The sequence below is a fragment of the Pseudonaja textilis genome, chromosome 10 (genome assembly GCF_049901715.1).
Source record: "Pseudonaja textilis isolate UNSWEBS1 chromosome 10, rPseTex1.2, whole genome shotgun sequence".
Classification (NCBI taxonomy): domain Eukaryota; kingdom Metazoa; phylum Chordata; class Lepidosauria; order Squamata; family Elapidae; genus Pseudonaja; species Pseudonaja textilis.
The window spans coordinates 23,676,721-23,695,478 of record NC_141999.1 but is presented as its reverse complement, the minus strand read 5'-3'; the positions used below and the strand labels follow the sequence as shown (position 1 = coordinate 23,695,478).

Here is an 18,758-nt window from a genome sequence, read left to right as displayed (position 1 = left end):
TCATTTCTCTACTGGACAGACTTGTTAGTCTGCGGTGAGAGAGAAACTTTTTGCCGGGGCTGCCGCCGCTCCTAATAAAGGAATCATTGATTGAACTTCAGAGGGTTTGGGGAGCTGGGTCAGAACAACTGGCCTCTAACGGGCACGAAAGCTGAGGGGTTCTAAGCCCAGATTTAGTGCCTGTCAATCTCAAATGATTATTTTCAGAGCAAAAGAATATTTAATTCAGAAAATAGGACCGGGTCTCGGGGAATCGAGCCGAAGTGAGAGCTGCAGTGGTTGACTCAGGGCAGGGGGGAAAGTTAGTAGAATCAGGGTTCACATGCATCTGGTTAGTGGATGGCTTGACTCCATCGTAAAGGAAGGCAGGAAGGTGCACAAAATTCTGCTGAAGGAAACCAACATCTGTGACATCCCAGCCACAGCTCAATGTCAACAGATCGGCCGAATGTTTCCATCGCTCCTGATGGAATTTCAACCTTGGGAGGGGAGGAATGAGAGGCGTTATGGTGGGAGAGCAGAGAGGAGGGCGGGAGAACCGCATAGAGTTCGGATGAACCACGGTTGACGTGCTTCTGCTCGCTTGCCGTTATGTTTGGTGGCTGAGGACGGTCTTTGCCGTGTCATTCAGGGGAACGGCCCTTTTTCGCGGCTAACTGAGACACACAACACAGGAAGGGAGGATCAGTGTAGGACGAAGAAAATGCAAGCGAAGAAAATGCAGCATGACAAGACAGCGGTGGAAGGAGATAGAGATCGATACGGATCAGGAAGAAAACAAGAATTAAGATACCCAGGAACCAGCCCTGTCCCGTGAAGGTTAATAGAATTAGTGGTAGAAGAAGGTCCATCATCCGTTCTGTGGCCTTGGTCATTAATGAAGATATGAATCCAACTTTAGTATGAGGAGGGCAAGGACTGGCAGCCTGCCTGCCCTCCCCATTCGCATGAAGGCAGTTTTCTTCCTTCGGTGGGATTCATATGTCCCAACTGGCATCAATGACTGATCCCTTTTCCACTGTTGGTGAAGTTGCCTTCGCTGTCTCCAGGATGAACACAGGTCATCCCTTCCCCACGAGAACTGCCATCTTCCCTTCCAAACTGGGGACAGGTAATCCTCGACGTACGACCACAATGGAGCCCCAAAATTTCTCTTGTTAAGCCAGACAGTTGTTAAGCCAGGTTTACCCCATTTTACTTGCCACAGTTGTCGGGTGAACCACGGCGGTTGTTAAAATGAATCTGGCTTCCCCATTGACTTGGCTTGTCATGTGATTCCTGGGGCTTATCACGTAAACCCCATGGACGCTGCAACCGTCATCAATACGAACCAGTTGCCTAGCATCCGAATTTTGATTACGTGACTGTGGAGACGCTGCCGCAGTCGTAAGTGTGAAAAATGGTCACAGGTCAACTTTTTTTTAGTTCTGTTGTGGCTTCGAACAGCCACTAAACGAACAGTTGTAAGTTGAGAACTACCTGTACAGTTGTAGATGGAAGCTGCTCCAAGTTACCACATTAAATATGACTTTATCTGAAGGCAATTTGAATCAGAAAACCCCCAGGCCATTCAAAAACCCAACTGAATAAAATCTGAGAAAGCAAAGGTGCTAAGCAGGACAACATGGTTACAACGTTTTAGAAAGACAGGACATTTACACCTGCAAGAACACAAATACTCAAATCTGGAGACCCCAAGATGTGGCTCTTCAAAATTGTCCTCTTAATTGTAATTTCTAACAAAAGGGGAGCACCATAAATTACTCGGTGTGCATTGCATTAATTTAAATTGAATTAAATTGGAATGAAATTATTTTTTTTAAATCCAGACCTCATTATTATTATTATTCTTTGGTCCTATCTGAAAACACTGCACATTCCTGTCTAAAAGCACAAAACATGGGCGGTTTATGAGGGGTGAACGTAATCTATGGATATGGCTCTTGTGCTAAGGTGAGTTACTACAAGGAAGGCCATAATGTGGTTGCTATGAGGTTACTATAGTAGAAGAACATTTAGTACAGAGAGAGAGAGAGAGAGAGAGAGAGACAGAAAGGTTATATCAATTACTAGAACAAGCGCTATTATGAGAGCTTCTTAGAAATATGTTACTATAATATTAGAAGACCACTTGCAAGAACAATACTGGATAGTGGTATAATAATATAGACTTTCCTGCATTAAACTAGGATTTTAATAAGAATACGGTTACTAAAAGGATAATGCAATTTCAGATGCCAAATATGTCCCTTATCTCAATTTCTACAGATTTACTATAATGTTACTCCTGCCAATTGCCAAGGGTCCAAATATTGATCATACGACTGCTAGGATTGTGCCGATGGTCGTTAAATTTAAGGACCGTTGATAATTCCCATTTTTTCAAAGCTGTTGTAAATTCAGTCACTAAAGTCAAGGGCTTATGTACAGTACACAACATTTCTTAAGAGAAGGAAAGTTTACCTACAGGGCTGAGGCCCAAGAAACCATAGTAAATATACTAGTCTGCAACTTTTCTACTTGCTTAACCCACCTGTCTTGCAAATACACAGACACACTCCTTTTCAAAACACAAAACATTAGAAAATACCTACACAGGTACTGAAGACATAGGATTCAACAGCTGCACTGTTACAAAGCACTTATGCCGCCAACACAGCCACACAATTCTGCAGCTTGCACCCTCCTTTGTCACCAGTCTAAGCTGGGACAACACTGCCGGTAGGCAACACATAAGTCTGTTATGGACAAAATGGCGGGGCAACATTGCTGTGAACAAAATGGCGGGAAGATGCAGGCATGGAGGCAACAAAATGTGCTACACTGAAGACTTCTGAAAATGGGACGAAGAAGAAAAGGACAGGTGGGTGGGTGAAGAATTGAGGTCTGCATCCAAAGTAGGCAGGGGCATCGCTTACAAGAAGACAATGTGCAGAATGCCAATTTGAATTTTTTTGGTGGGGGGAAGGTAGAATGTGGTACCCGGGGAAAATTCATCAACTAAAGGACATGCACCAAATAGAGTTCAAGACACTTTCCTGCCCCCTCTGGAGACTGATCAGAACCCCCTCCAACAGTTCAGGGTTAGACACGGGTGGAATGGGCTGCATGTTGCATCACTGTTTCATATGGTGGCTGCAGTGCCTCAGATAGAAAGTCCCTACAGAGAGTGGTGAGGACAACCAAGATTATTAGATTATATAGGAAGCTCGCTTCCCGTAATTCAGGATACTGCTTATAAGTGCTATGTGCTTAGAGCTCAAAGCATTGTTGGAGATCCCACACACCCACTTTACGGTCTGTTTCTGTTGCTTCCCTCTGGGAGGAGGTTTTGAAGTATTTCTAGCAGGACTACCAGATACTGTAACAGCTTTGTTCCCTAGGCCATCCGTCTGGTAAACTCGCAAGATTTGTTTTTTTCACCATGTACATGTATACATCTGAACCTGTGTTGTTTCTATGGGTTATATAATATACGTGGGTATATGCATAATTTTGTATTTTTTCATTTATTATCCTGTCATGTTTATGTAGTGCATATTGGAAGTGGTGATCCTTTGAGAGGTATATGCAACAAAATTTAATTTCAGTGTATACCAATTAGTATACATAATGACGATAAAGTTATTCTATTTATCTTTCTATGTTTTTCCAGTCAGGTCCTGGCTGATCATGATGCCTTCACTCAAAAGCAAGTTGCTTCCCTAACATGGAAGATTGTTGGATTCTTCTCACTGTCAGGGAAGAACCCAACCGTCTTCCATGGTGGGGAAGCTACCCCATCGTGAACTTTGAACTTCAGTGGAATCCCAGGAAACACCAAACTGCAGGTGTTTCTCCAACTAGGGTTGAAACCTAGCTTGGCTGCTGGTCTTCCGAGTTGACTATCCAAAACTGCTCCTTTCTTAGGCCTCGAATGAGAAAACTAGCCATCCTGTCCATAAATCAAGGCCCAGTTTCCAAAGAACAGACCAACCTAGCTAGTCAGCCCACCTCCAACTGAGAAGCACAGATGGTTCAACCGTGGAGGGATCGATCTACCATTATCCTTGATAGGACCAGAGGTTATAACCTCCTGTCTGCTTCAGTTGAGATTCCAGGCAAAGCCCAGATTCTCAGTTGAGGTAATTTGGGGATTTGATCACCAATATCAAATCTGGTCTGAAGACTGTAGAATTGGAGCTGTCTAGAACTTTCAGATTCCTAAGGACATGTGGCTGTAGACGACCCAACCATTCCCAACACAAACTTGAGCAAACTTCATCGAAGTTCTTTCTGAGAATCCCCATCGCGACATTCATCTTGCCCATTGTCTAGTACAGGGCTCCTCAAACTTGGCTACTTTAAGGCTCGTGGACTTCAATTCCCAGAATTCTCCAGCCAGCCAGCCAGGATGGCTGGGGAATTCTGGGAGTTTGAAGTCCCTGAGTCTTAAAGTAGCCAAGTTTTCAGATCCCTGATCTAGTAGTTCCAAAATGCAGGACCTTCTGATGGTCCTTCCGTTTTCAGCCCCTAGTTTGTTAGACACCCGTGGTGAATTCCTTCGGGGTTCTAGGATCCTAGATTCTAAACCAGGTTTGGGAGGAAATGGGAAGAGGGGATTCTGATCAGTTTCTTTCTTTCTTTCTAGCTTTCAATCTCTCGGGTTAGAAAAGGGCAATTAAAATGAAAAGAAAAAGAAAAAGCCGAGAAACTGACCATCAAAGGAAAAAAAAACAACCACAATTTCACAAAAAGCAAAAGAGATTATTTACCATTTTCACGACTGATGACTGAGGGAGGGGGCAGCGGTCACACCAGGAGAGGGGAGGGGAGGGGAAAGGAGAGAAGGAGGAAGGAGGAGAGAGGAGGTGAGTCCCAGAAGGAAAAGGAGACCATTATAAACCAGAGAGAGGGAGCAAAATAAAATCAAAATAGATTAAAGTGCCGTTTAACATGGAACAGAGAACGGATGAGACCAGAAAACCTGGGATGGAGGAAGGGGAATGGGGAAAATCCATTATTGGTTTTAGGGATCTCAATTAATCCGCGCCTTATCAGAAGGAAGCAGTGAACACAAAGAGGATATGCAGAGGACTGGAGGAAGAGGAGGGAGAGGATGAACACTGGGCAGGCTTGGGAAAGAAGCCAGTGTCCATCTTGGGGAAAAAAACAAAACCTTTTTTGCATCTGTCCCCAGAGATGCAAACTCTGCCCCCATCCTTCAAAACAACGCTGAGCCTGCTCCACATCCTGCCCAGGAAGATGTTTTCCAGCAAACATAAACCAGGAGATGATGCATCACATGCAAAGCTTCCTGGCCTTCCCCTGCTGAATATTTTTGGGCCATGGGGGCCTCCCCCACAAAATCTGGTGGCCAAACTCAACTTTGGGAAGGTTGGAAGGAGGGTAGGGTGCTGCCTCCCGCCTGCCTCAGGAGGCAGAAGAGCTGAGACAAACAGGATGAGCTTGGTTCTTGGTCGATTTGCCGGAGCACTTCAAACCAGGGTAGAAGGACTTACTTGTTCCTTCTTCTGTTACCATCCCAAGTCCTTCAGCCTTGTTTTGCCTCTCAAAGGCGTTGAGGTCCAGCACGCTGCAAATGAAGGGGAGGTACGGAACAGGAGGTGAGGAGGACACAGTAGAATAGCAGTTGCAGGACCAATAAACACTGGGGTAGCAGCTCCCAGGATGACGGTTATAATATTGTTCTGACCCACGCTCTTTCCCAACAAATCAAACACCATCCAAAGGGAACAGAAACCTTGTAATGCTTTTGCAAAACAATTAGCTAAGCACAAGCCTTGCCAAACTGTGCGAGACTTGCCAAAAGATAACAGACAAGAAATAATTTGCAATACAAGAATCTTCAAGTACAAACTCAAGATACTGGAATGTCCACGAGGCTGGGGTTTCAAAAGGTCTTTGCCTTCTGCAAAGTACGTTCGTTTCACAGCTGGCTTTTATCTTCTTGAAGGAGGGGCCATTACCTTGCAGCCTTACTCCCGAGTCACCCGTGCGTTGTAGCTGCTCTTTCCTACAAGCAATCCTGCACACACGCGCACTTGGCACAGGCTCCTCGGGAACCTCCTCATCACTGCTGCCAGCCCCCACAATCTCTGAAGGCAGCAGTCCACTCCCTCATGGTCCTGGCCCCTCAACTGAGTCCTCGCTCTCCTCAGCCGTCCTCACCTGCTGCCGGCTAACCACAACAAACATTGACCTAGTTTAACTTCTACTGAATTTCTCTGGACCAAGACAGATCCAACAAGAAAGCTTCCTTACTATGTGTTACCTCATTCACAAATAATCTTAATCTTCTTGTGTCTTAGGACTCCATCTTGAGCAGCGGCAGGCAAAACAACTGCTTGGCCAACAGATGCCCTAGTGATGTTACCTCTTGATCTGAGTCACCATCTTAATTTCCTGCGATGCCCCAACTTAGCTTTAAAGCTTTGTGGGAAATTAAATATCAGGCATACACAGCAGTCCCACAGATGGAAAAGGTGGCTTATAGGAAGTCATCCTCAAATCTGGAGTCCCCATAGTCCTTCCCAAATTGCTTTTACGGAGCTCCAAGCTTTAGTCTACCACATCTTGGAGTGCATCTCTCATTTCTTCCCATCTCTCTCCAGGAGATACTCATGGTGACCTCAACATTCTTGGCATTTCCCTGTCCCCAGAGAGGACCCATCAGTGAAGTTGAAGTCTTTCACAGCCTTCCCTTTTAACCAGAAGTATGGGAAAGAGACATGGACTGAAATGTGTAAGTTTATAATTCCACAAATAGATCTTATCCAGTCGGTAGATCTTGCTGAATCTAGAAGACTTCAAGCGCCAGACCGTGGACAAGAAGACAACGAGAAGTATTGAAACCAAAGAAAAAAGTAGAAGACACCACTACGTACCTGCAGGTCTGCATTAGTCCCTGGACACTCTGGAAGAATCCCACCTCACGTTTCTCTTTCAGATAATCCAGCATTTTCTGAAGAAAGAGAGAGAGAGTCAACATTTGGAAAGGACCAGAGAACCTAATGTTTAGCTTTTGGTGAATCATACAACATAACGCTGCAGGTTCCTATCTTCATAGATCATTGTTCTTCACACCTACAGATCTGAAGGTCTAATCTACAGAAGGACCGTACTATAGATGGAAGGAGAACCACACTATCCTCCATTGCAGGGACTTAGTCAGAGCCTTCCAGTCCCCTTGTGAGGGAATTTGGTGGTGTACCTTCTCCCAACCCTGAAAATCAGATGCTTCAAAGGGGACTATCATGTGGTGAGACAGAAAGGCCCGAGTCCTTCCATTAATTCAAGAGCTGCTGGTCCAGTTCTACAGACGAATGATTGAGTCTGTCATCTGCAAACTGTCTGGTTTGGTTCTGCAACCCAACAAGACAGACACAGACTGCAGAAAAAACAATGGCTACCAACCTGCCTTCCATTGAGGACCTGTATAATACTGCACAAGTCAAAAAGAGGGCTGTGAAAATATCTACAGATCCCTCACATCCTGGACATATACTGTTTCAACTTCTACCCTCAAAACGACACTATAGAGCACTGCACACCAGAACAACTAGACACAAGGACATTTTTTTCCCCCGAAAGCCATCAGTCTGCTAAACAAATAATTCCCTCAACACTTTTCAACTATCACAAAGTCTGCACTACTATTACTATTAACCTTCTCATCACTCCTTATCACCCATCCCCTCCCACTTGGGACTGTATGACTGTAATTTTCTCGCTTGTATCCTTACAATTTATATGGGCTGTTTCAAAGTATGATTGGATTGCTTATTGTACCCTGTGACTATTATTAAATGTTGTACCTGATGATTCTTGACTCTTGACAAATGTATCTTTTCTTTTATGTACACTGAGAGCATTTGCACCAAGACAAATTCCTCGTGTGTCCAATCACACTTGGCCAATAAAGAATTCTATTCTATTCTATTCTATTCTATTCTATTCTATTCTATTCTATTCTATTCTATTCTATTCTATTCTATTTCTATCTTCAAAGTTGGCAAGTTTAAGACTTGTGGACTTCAACTCCCAGAATTCCTAACGTGACCGGAGGAGGGATTCTGGGAGTTGAAGTCCACAAGCCTTAAATCTGTCAAGTTTGAGGACTCCTGAGTTAATTCTACAATTCTATGTAGGTCCATGGTAGATATCCAAAATGAACATCCATTTGATCTGTAGCTTGCTCTCAACTCTTCTTTTAAAGATGTCTCCCACCCACTAGCTGTTCCCCAGAATGCTTTCCACTGAATCACTGTTCTCCAACTCCGCCCACTACTTTCCCCGGCTCTGTCCCAATTTTATACTCCATCCAGTCTTTTAACCTTGGAGTAAACTATTTCTCAGTCTCCAAGAATTAGCAAAAGGAAGAACCTGCCCCAAATCCTGGCCTCCTTCTTCTTACCTGCTGTACTTCCTCATTGCCACCATTTAGGATGGAGATGCCCAGCTTCAGAGTAGAGGAAACCATGGCCCCAGGCTCCCCTGTCAAGGCAGAAAACCAAATTATTTCATGACATCTCTTGTCTTGGAACACAGTGACTTTCTTCTCCAAAACCAAATAAAAAGGGATCTTAGACCCTGAATGATGTAGGAGAAGCCTGAGGGGGGAATCAAGAGAGGAACCAGCCTGGAATCCTTATGTTCCCACAGACGTTCTAAGTCTGGTCCATTTTGAATTCCATTAACTTTTACTTAGCAGCAATTTACTGCTGACCATTTTGATTAGATTCTTGTATACAGGCACGAGTAATAAATCACCTTAACTGGAACATAATTTGTTGTTTCGATTCCTTACACCTGACTACTGGCTCTTGAAATGCCGTGCAAAGCTAAAGCACTATAATGGTGATGCCGAACCTTTTTGTTGTGGTGTGCCAAAGCGCGTATGCGTCAGCCCCCCACAATGCAATGCCCCCTGCCCCCCCCCGTGCCTGTGCGCACAACACCTCTGCCTCACCCCCTTACCTGCACTGTGGATGCATGCGCCTCCAAGCTGATTTTTGGCCCATTTGAGGCTGTTTCCACTTTCCCGGAGGCTCGAGGGAAACCTCTGCAGCCTCAGGAGGCCGAAAAACAGGCCTTCTGGAAATACCGGAAGTGCCCGTTTTCAGCCTCCGGAGAGCCTCTGGAGCCCGGGGGAGGCTGTTTTCACCCTTCTGAAGGCTCGAGGGAAACCTCGGGAGGCTGAAAATGGGCCCGTTTTGACACTTCTGGTATTTCCAGAAGGCCCATTTTTCGGCCTCCCAAGGCTACAAAGGCTTTCCTTGAGCCTCTAGGAGGGCAGAACTGACCTCAAACAGGCCCAAAATCAGCTGGGAGGCGCACGCATGTGCAGTGCAGGTATGTTTGGCTGGGGTTTGCGTGCCCACAGAAATGGCTCTGTGTGTCACCTGTGGCACGCGTGCCATAGGTTTGCCATCACGGCACTCTAACTAATGTTTAGTTTGAAACTGTCACAAAATGTGACAGTTTAAGACCTTGAAAAGTTTCTCCAGCCACCTCTCTCCCAAAATTGGAAATCTAGCCAAGATCCTAAAAATGTAAACTCAAAAGCAAAGCAAGTTTCTAATTTCTATAGCTAAATAGAGAGAGAAAGGTTGATGGACAGCATTACTTACGGTACAGGCAGTCCTCAACTTACGACCACAATTCATCCCAAAATTTCTTTTGCTAGGCAAGATAGTTGTTAAGAAACTTTGGCCCCAGTTTATGATCTTTCTCATCAGAAGTGTTTAGTAAACCATTGCAATTGTTAAGTGAGTAACATGGTCGTTAAGCGAATCCTGCTTCCCACCTTGTCTTTGCTTGTCGGAAGGTCACAAAAAGGGATCACAAGATCCCGGGACAACGCAACTATCATAGATATGAACCAGTTGCCAAGCATCTAAATTTTGAACCTGTGATTACAAGGATGCTGCTATGGTCCTACTTGTGAAAAACGATCGTAAGTCCCTTTTTTCAGTGCTGTTGTAACTTGGAGCAGTCACTAAACGAACTGTCGTAAGTTGAGGACAGCCTGTAGTCTGGAGGGGCTTTTTCCCAGATGGCAAAGAGGCAGTGGAGTTTGGCATGTCTGGGAGGGAGGAAGAGGGCTAACACAGTCCCTCCTTAGCGGTTCACAGAATACATCTAAAGTTATGTGGATAGTTGCTTTAGTCTGGCAAGATTCTGTCTGTCAGTGAAAATACAATGAAGCAATTAAGAAGTAATTCCATGTGTTCTTCTTGGTTTTTGTGACATCAGTCTTGCCAGACTAATATTAGCAACACTTTCCTCTTCCTACTATCAAGACCGCAAGGACATGTTCGTTTGCCTCTCCTTAGCAGTTCACAGAATACATTTATAGTTATGCAGATAGCTGCTTTAGTCTGGCAAGATCCTGTCTGTAAGTGAAAAAACAATAAAGAAACTAAGAAGCAACTTCACTTTTGGTTCTTGGGTCTTGACTTCATTGTTGTTAGACTAAAGTTTAATGCCAGAAGATATTAGTGATACCTTCCTCTTCCTACTATCAAGTCCTCAAGGGCAAGTTCATATACTCTCTGCCAAATTGTTCTTCTTTCTCTCCCTCCCACTCCAGTCCTTCCTGTATCTCTTTTGGTACAGGGTGATGATATCCATGCTTGGCCATTACGACGACTTCTTCTTCGAACGCTCGCTAAACCAATGCTTATTTTGTAAATTGTAAAGTAAACTGTAAATTATAAGTTTTGTAAATAAGCTCTGGTCCTTCCTGACTAATTAGTTAAGATTACTTCTTGGGATGAAGTAATCCACTCTTTGCCGGAGATAAGAAGGAGGATAAAGTAGAATCCTTTCTAACCTTTACAGGCGCTAATCATTTGAAGGACCATCTCGGCTGCTCCGCGATTGTGAAGTCGGGATTGCTGGTACAAGAGTTTCTGCTTCTCCATCTCCTTCTCCTGCAAGAAGACAAAGGAGTAGGAGGGACGAGGTTACAGGCGGAAGACGGGGAGACTTCTTCTATTGGTGTGCAAAATCCAGATACAAGCATTGCAGGTATTTTCTGGGGCCTGCCTGGGGCGGTGTGCAGCTTTTTAGAAGCTCCCCAAAGGTAGAACTTCCTTTGTCTCTTACAACGTTAAAATTCAAGTCGATCGCTAAAATGAAATGTATTTGTTCGTTTATAATCCCACCGTTATTACCTTTACAATATAAGGCAACACATGCCATATATCCTGCATGTCTTCTCCTATTTTTCCCACAACAACAATCCAGTGAGGTGGATTGGGCTGAGAGAGACGGACTGGTCACCCAGCCAGCTTTCATGACAAAGGCGGGACTAGATCTCACCGTCTCCTGGTGACTGGCACCAAAGTCACCCAGCCAACTTTCGTGCCTAGGGCCAGACTAGAATTCACCATCTCCTAGCAATTGGTCCAAAGTCACCTAGTTGGCTTTCATGTCTAAAAATAGGACTAGAACTCCCGCTTTCCAGCCTGGTGCCTTAACCAGACCAAACCCTACATGAAGATGAGAAATTAATAAGAGGAGAGACTTCTTTATACAATGCAGCATTGAATCTTCGTGGTCATTTAGAAGATTTCTAGAAGGGGAGTGGCCGAATTCATGGAAGTGCCTTCAAACGCTATTGATCTTGATGGCTGTTTATCGCCTCCTGCATTTTTGGCAGTATCCTTGACACATCAGCTATTGGAAAATGACAAGGATGGTTGAACTCCCCTTCCGCATCTGTTTGGCTATTAGGAGGACATGGAATGATGGATTAGGCAGGTTTGACACACCCCAGGTCTCTCCTGCTATTTTTATGAATGTTCACTAGATGGTACGAGGTTTTTGAAGGGATCTCCCTTCTCCTGTCATGTCCCTGTTGGAATCTGACTCAGAGGGGGAAGCCAAACAGCTGACAGGGAGTGGGAGTGTGTGGCTCTGTTGGCTGTGGAGGAAACTGGGGAAGGGCAAAGTCTGGCTGGGCAGAGCAAGGGAGAGGGAATTCAGAGGAAGACCCAGGCCCACTCCCTCTTCATCATAGGGCATGCAGGGAGGAACAGAGAAGGGAGCAAAGCGAGTTGAGTGGCTTACGGGGGAGGAAAGGGCCCTGATTCCCTTCATTAGCTGCAGCTGGGAACATAGTGTATAAAATAGGAAGCTGCACACAGCAAGTTGTTGGAAGCAAACATGAATTTATCTGGTATTGTTGAGGTGCATCTACCAACTGTGCTAGGCTGTCATTTTCCTATTTTTGAAATATGGGATTCACTTTCACATCTGGATCGTTTTGACCCTCTTGGCAAGTTGGGAGTGTGCAGGTCATCTAATCAAGAAGGAAGATTCGACCAGATTTGACCTGCAGGTTAAAGTGTCCAAAAACCAATTTGGGAAGTTGAGAAGAGAGAAGTCACTAACCTCAAACGGCACTTCTTCTTCCTCTTCCCCGTCGCCTTCTTCTCCTTCATTAATGTGACAGCTCTAAAAGTCCCAGGGAGTAAAAAGAAAAAAAGGGGTGAGCGACAACACAGGTACATGAAGACCCTTTCCACAACTGTCTGCTGGAAAACTCCCAAGCCTGGCAATGGAGGAGGGATCAAGCAAGGAGTTAGCCTTGAGTCCCTGCACAGCTGCAAAAGATTTAGATCTGACACCGCCTAAGTTCCATGGGACCTTATCTGTTTGTTCCCAAGCGAAGGCAAGCAGACCGAGGAGATTCTTGTAGTGTGGGTAGTGTCAACTCATAAAATATTTCCATGGTCTTTTTAGAGTTGCCAACAGAAAGGGAGGGGGGAGCAGTGCGGCAGCTTACAAACCGAAAGCGCATTCCATACATAGTTTTCAAAGATATTAACTAGGTGACTGAGGTTTCTGCCGTGCAAAATTCTAACTGGAGAGCATGATTGATGATTCTGGGCTATGGATGTGTCCCATTGGAGAATATGAATTCCGATACACCCAGGGGGTGGGGGAAAACCAGGGTCAAGGGTGACCGTGAATTACATGTCTCAGAGTCGGCTACACCCAGGCAGTGCTGGCCATGTTAATTCCCGATAAATCCTTTTGAAGTTTTGAAAGTTTGGCTTGAGACTCGTGATTTAATTGGGGGTAATTGCCGGAATCCTGACAGGTAGAACACAATAAAGTACAGTAGTCAACTCGAATACTTCACATGTGGATTTGGTCGCTTGTGTCTGATACTGTTCCAGCCATGACCCATTCCAGAGTACATATAAAAACCAAAAATGGGTTGCGCCCCCTTTCCCCCAAACCTTCCCACCAACAGGTCCTGCCCCACCCATTTTTGGTGAACAGCCAACGAGCCACAAAATGTTTGGTGCAGCATTTGCAAGAGACGACAACATAGCAAGACATTCAGCATTTGAGGCAAGACTGAAATGTTCCATCTCTTCCTCACCTTGGCCATGATGTCAGCGTAGGCCATGTACAGATAGTCTTCATCCAGTTTGCTGAAATAAAGTAAACAAGTTCAGGATCAACAACAGTCCACCCACCTCCGGGTAAACTGAATTCCAACTCCTCAAATCAGCCAAGAATTCCTGGAAGTTTCAAGGCAACCAAGCTTGGAGGGACTCAAGTTGTAGAAAACTGACCCATACAAGCCACGCAGACTCCTTACTCCATCAGCCCTAGGAGAAGAACCTCTATCCCTTCTGTGGAGGATAAAGGGTGAGATCGTGGACAAGAGCAGGGGTGGGATTCAAAATTTTTAACAACCGGTTCTGTGGGTGTAGCTCAGGTGGTGGGCGTGGCTTGGTGGTCATGTGACTGGGTGGACGTGGCTTGGCGGTCATGTGACTGCATGGACGTGGCTTGGTTGTCATGTGACTGGGTGGACGTGGCTTAGCGGTCATGTGACTGCATGGACGTGGCTTGGTTGTCATGTGACTGCATGGACGTGGCTTGGTGGTCATGTGACTGCATGGACGTGGCTTGGTTGTCATGTGACTGGGTGGGCGTGGCCAACTCAACATCACTCACATTGAGGCGCGCATCTCCTCGCCTGGCCTCTCATGACTGGGGATGCTGCAACAGTTGTTAAGTGTGGAAAAATAGTCATGTGGACATGGTGGGCGTGGCCTACCAGAACTTCCGGGAGGGCCGTTTTTTGCTTTCCCCAGAGTCTGGAAGTTTCCCTCGGGCCTCTGGGAGGGTGAAAACAGCCTCCCCGGGCTCTGGAGGCCCTCCGGAAGCCGGAAGTAGGCCCGTTTCTGGACTTCTGGAAGGCCTGTTTTTCTCCCTACCATAGTCTCCGTGAAAATGGGCCACATGGAGACTCCTGGGAGGGCCGGGCCAGGCCAGTCAGTCGGTTCAAATATTGGTCCGGCAAACCAGATTCAAATTTAACATCTGGTTTGCCCGAACCGGTAGAATCCTATCCCTTGGTTGAATCTTGATGTCCCACCGAACTTCTCCCTCACTCTTGCACCATAGTCCAGGATCAGGCCCACACATTAAGTCCCAGCTGAACTATTGCTCCTGCCTCTACCCAAGGCTCTAAGTCAACCAGTGATCGGCACTAAATTGTCACTTGATAGGAGCTAATAGAATTCAAGAAGATTGGACTTCAACCCCTTGTGAGAACGTAAGGATTCCAGGCTGATTCCTCTCTTGGCTCCACCCTTCTACATCAGGGCAGAACGTTTCAGCTATGGCTACTTCATCCGTTTTGAACCCAAATTCACGCTGGGCTCTGGACTCTACTGCCGCTACCAACCTCTTTTCTGTTAACGCCGTCCTGCTAAAATGGAGAATGAGCTGGTGCAAAGGGTCTGGCTTCTTTTCCTCCTCCTCTTCCTCTTCCTCTTCCTGCGGCCCAGGTTTCTACATCCCACATCCCACAATAGGAAAAAGAGCAATTAGAAATCAGATCTGAGATGTAGCATTTCCCCTAAACAACTACCGTGGGACGGGCATTCAAACCACCCCCACCCCCAGCCGACCTTAGGTTCTTTCCCCCAGGAAGACTCACAGATAGATCATCGATCATTCTGTCTTCAAAGGGATGCTCTTCACTGAAGATCCAGGAATACTTGTAGCTCTCCAGGAACATGTTGCAAGCACGATGCCTGAGTAGCAGAAAGGCAGGTCGATCATGTCCTCCACCCCAGCCAGATGATTCCCATTTTGGCAGCGTTAGGGAAACGCAACTCGCCTGGGCCAACTTGCCATGGCCAACTCGCCTTGGCCAACTTGCCACAGGACAATTCACCATGGCCAACTCGCTGCAGAACGACTTGTCACGGGACAAGAGCTACGTTAATATCGAAGGAATAGTCGAATAGAATCATTAATCATGAGCCTCGGTGGTGCAATGGTCAGAGTGCAGTATTGCAGGCTACTTCTGCTGCCTGCCTGCAATTTGGCAGTTCGATTCTACCAGCTCAAAGTTGACTCAGCCTTCCATCCTTCCAAGGACCCAGATTGTTGGCGGCAATATGCTGACTCTATAAAACTTAGATAGGGACGTAAAGTACCCATGAAGCAGTCTATAAGTCTAGGTGCTATTGCTATTAAGGAAAGAATGAATGCCAAAGGAGGGAGAAAATGAAATTTGAGGGACGAAAGTTAAAATACTTTTAAAAAACTATTTTAAATAATTAAACCGAATTGTTATATATCACTGTGAAGTGGTAAAAAGTCTAAGCTACTGCTCTTAAAGAAAGAATGAATGCCAAAGGAGGGACAAAATGGAATGTGAATGACAATAATTAAAATACTTTTAAAAAATATTTTAAATAATTAAATTGTTGAATTGTCCTGCAGAGAGCTTTTCCCATGGTGAGTTGACCATGGTGAGTTGTCTGAGGTGAGCTGGCGGAGGAGGCGAGTTGGCGGAGGAGGCGAGTTGTCCAATTCTGGCTGCAAGAGGTGAATCCATGTATGGAATGATACTTATTCCAATCAGTGGACCAGCCAATCCAGCTGTATTAACTCACCTGGGCAGGTTATAGAGGGGCGTCATGCGGAAGCACGCCACCACTGCACGCCGCCGTTGCTTGGAGAGCAATTTGTGCCACGCGGCTTTCTTGGATTTGTACGGGTGCTCTAACTGCAGGAGAAGGCAGAAGAGAATCGGGGTTGGAAGACAGGATAACTAGTGCTTCACTCCTCCACCTCCTTTTCCGGATCAGTGGCTTCCTTGCCATTTCTTTGTATTTCTCCTTTGAGGTTCCTGCCTCTGAAACCTCCCATGATCCATCAAGAAGATGGGTTACTAGGTCCCAATCCACTCTTATCATATTCGCAAGGCCTTCCCGAGTGACTTGTGGTTAACTGGACAGCTGACAAGTCCACTGAATTGTCTTGGAGGCTTATATGCTCTCAGCATGCACAGTTAATGAATGAATGTCTAGAACAGTGGTGGTCAACCTTTTTGGGCTCCTGTGCCAAAAATTGGGCGCGTGCAGGCGCTTACGTGCCAGCACCCAGAAGGCAATGCGTGCGCTCCCAAGCCCCCTGCGCATGTACGTGCAATTCCCCCGCTGCTCCCCCCTACCTGCACTGCGCCTCACAACTGATTTTCGGCTGGTTTGAGGCCTTTTTCAGCCTCCCAGAGGCTTGAAAAAATCCTCCGCAGGCCAAATAGGCCCATTTCGTCACTTCCGGTATTATAGGAAGTGACCAAAACGGGCCTATTTGGCCTGCGGAGGCTTTTTCCAAGCCTCTGGGAGGCTGAAAAAGGCCTCAAACCAACCAAAAATCAGCTGTGAGGCACGCGCCATCACAGGTCTAGAAGGATGATTTTGATGTTAAAAAAGGATTTTTTAAAAAAAGGAAACAAGTTTTTAAAAGTGGAAATAAGTTTTTTTTTTTAATCTAATGAGGACTTTTAACAAAATGGACCATGAGTCCCCATGAATGGGGGTGTGGGAGAATAAGGGGTCCTGAGTAATGGGTGTTATTGCAGTGTTGATGTTAAGCTGGGCTGCCATTCTGCTTATATTTATTGTTGGTGCTTTTTTGTTGCTGATGGGATTTTTTTTTTTAAAGTTGACTTTTAACTTGGGCAGCTACTGAGATCGCTGTTGTGAGATTGTTCAGATCTGGGAAGCTCTCAGCAGCCCTCAAAAACTTAGGTAGCAAATCCTATTCTTCAACCTAGGGACCTGCCAAATCTCTCTGTGGGTCCATACCTGTTCCAGGTGATAGAGCACGGCAGACACCTCCTGTACCCGTTTGACAATCTTCTCCGGCTTGTTGGAGTCCTCGGCTTTCCCAGCCATCTCCTTGTAGAGGGCCATCTGCCAGCGCATGGAGGAGGAGTTCTCACACTGCAAGGCAAATGGGCACATTCACAGAACATAGGCCACCTGAAACATCACCTTTCCAGCCCCGCACTCCCAGCGCTATTTAGATGAGGTCTTAAAACTAGTCTCCACCCCCAAGTCCTGGGTTAGAATGAGTGGTGGATCCCTTGTGGGATGTTAATGCCTTTTCCAGATTCTTTTTCGTGCTAGATTCTGAGTTTTATTATAGGCATTGCTATGTAGTATTTTGTAAGCTGCCTGGACTAGGAAGGAAGGAAGGAAGGAAGGAAGGAAGGAAGGAAGGAAGGAAGGAAGAAGAGAGGGAGGGAGGGAGGGAGGGAGGATGAGGGAAGGAAAGAAGGAGGGGGGAGGGAAAGAAGGAGGGAAGGGGGAGAAAGAGAAAGGGAGAAAGGGAGAAAGAAAGGAAGGAAGGAAGGAAGGAAGGAAGGAAGGAAGGAAGGAAGGAAGAAAGAAAGAAAGAAAGAAAGAAAGAAAGAAAGAAAGAAAGAAAGAAAGAAAGAAAGAAAGAAAGAAAGAAAGAAAGAAAGAAAGAGATAGATTAGATTCTATTCTGTAATTCATCCAGACAGGAAGAGAGCTAGTCTATTTATGGCAAAACCTACAAAACCTGAATTCCCAAACATCACTTTCTGGAGCAATGCCAGGTCCTCACCTTGCCTTGAAGATGAAGGTTGTTGTTGAGATATTCACGCACTTCTTCATCGGTGTCTTTCTGCAGAAAAAGAGAGCAATCATCTGAACAAATTTAACCAAGAAACAATCCCCGAAAGAACCTGCTCCAACCAGGTTTATCCCTTCTTAACTAAACCATCAGTTGTGATTTCTGAACATCTGTGTTCCTTGACAGACAGGACCTCAGGATGTGTATCCTTGACGGCAGGATATAAATCACTGAAATCCGAGAGAGAACTCAAAGAGGAGCATGGTCATTGTGATCCTGTGTGTGTGTGTGTGTGTGTTTTGTGTGGGGTGTGTGTAACAAAGTTGTCCTTTGTAGCTTCTCTATCCTTCCTCAACTTGGAAAGGGAATGCCCATTTAATGCTCTCTCCATCATCGTCCATGCTCTTCATCGTCCATGCTCTTCATCTCCAGAGTTGAGTAGATCTTCCAACACTCCTTCATGTCTAGTCAATCACAACCACCCTGGTCAACCGCTGGAGATCTGGAGACTTTGCCATTGGTCTGGTTTTCTTAGCAGTCCCCACCCCAAGACCCTCACCAAGGCATAGCGGATCTTGGCCAGGCTGATCAGCTCTTGGTCGGTTGGTGAACACATGTTCAAGCCGATGGGAAGCATCTTCTTCAGCGTAGCCACGATGAGGGACGTGTGGACGGAATAGCGGTCCCCTCGGCGTTTCTTCTTGTGCCGTTCCTGGTCCGAGCCACCTGACTGGGAGAGGAAGAGCCAAGTCAGTCTAGTGGGAAAGAGAGGTTGTGCCACTCAGGTTGTCCCCTGGCATGCCAACAGCTCGACCGGGCAA

The 18,758-nt window shown here is 45.8% G+C and overlaps 1 protein-coding gene across 17 annotated transcripts in view; it reads right to left on the bottom strand.

Annotated features, from left to right (window-relative positions):
• The window catches only part of RYR1 (ryanodine receptor 1), a 140,519-nt gene that overhangs the window by 25,968 nt on the left and 95,793 nt on the right, over positions 1–18,758 (bottom strand). For 4 of the 17 annotated variants that reach the window (XM_087939279.1, XM_087939287.1, XM_087939281.1 and 1 more), the window contains 13 exons: positions 18,497–18,667; positions 17,929–17,988; positions 17,142–17,279; positions 15,945–16,057; positions 14,978–15,074; positions 14,723–14,829; positions 13,403–13,454; positions 12,403–12,465; positions 10,838–10,937; positions 8,417–8,496; positions 6,888–6,964; positions 5,502–5,575; positions 4,755–4,772 (listed from right to left, as the gene is read on the bottom strand). In XM_087939279.1, coding sequence (XP_087795405.1) covers positions 4,755–4,772; positions 5,502–5,575; positions 6,888–6,964; positions 8,417–8,496; positions 10,838–10,937; positions 12,403–12,465; positions 13,403–13,454; positions 14,723–14,829; positions 14,978–15,074; positions 15,945–16,057; positions 17,142–17,279; positions 17,929–17,988; positions 18,497–18,667 — 1,150 coding nt within the window. Of the gene's footprint in view, positions 1–4,754; positions 4,773–5,483; positions 5,576–6,887; positions 6,965–8,416; positions 8,497–10,837; positions 10,938–12,402; positions 12,466–13,402; positions 13,455–14,722; positions 14,830–14,977; positions 15,075–15,944; positions 16,058–17,141; positions 17,284–17,928; positions 17,989–18,496; positions 18,668–18,758 lie in introns of all 17 variants that reach the window. The other 13 variants (XM_087939277.1, XM_087939284.1, XM_087939280.1 and 10 more) reach the window with 5 other exon arrangements.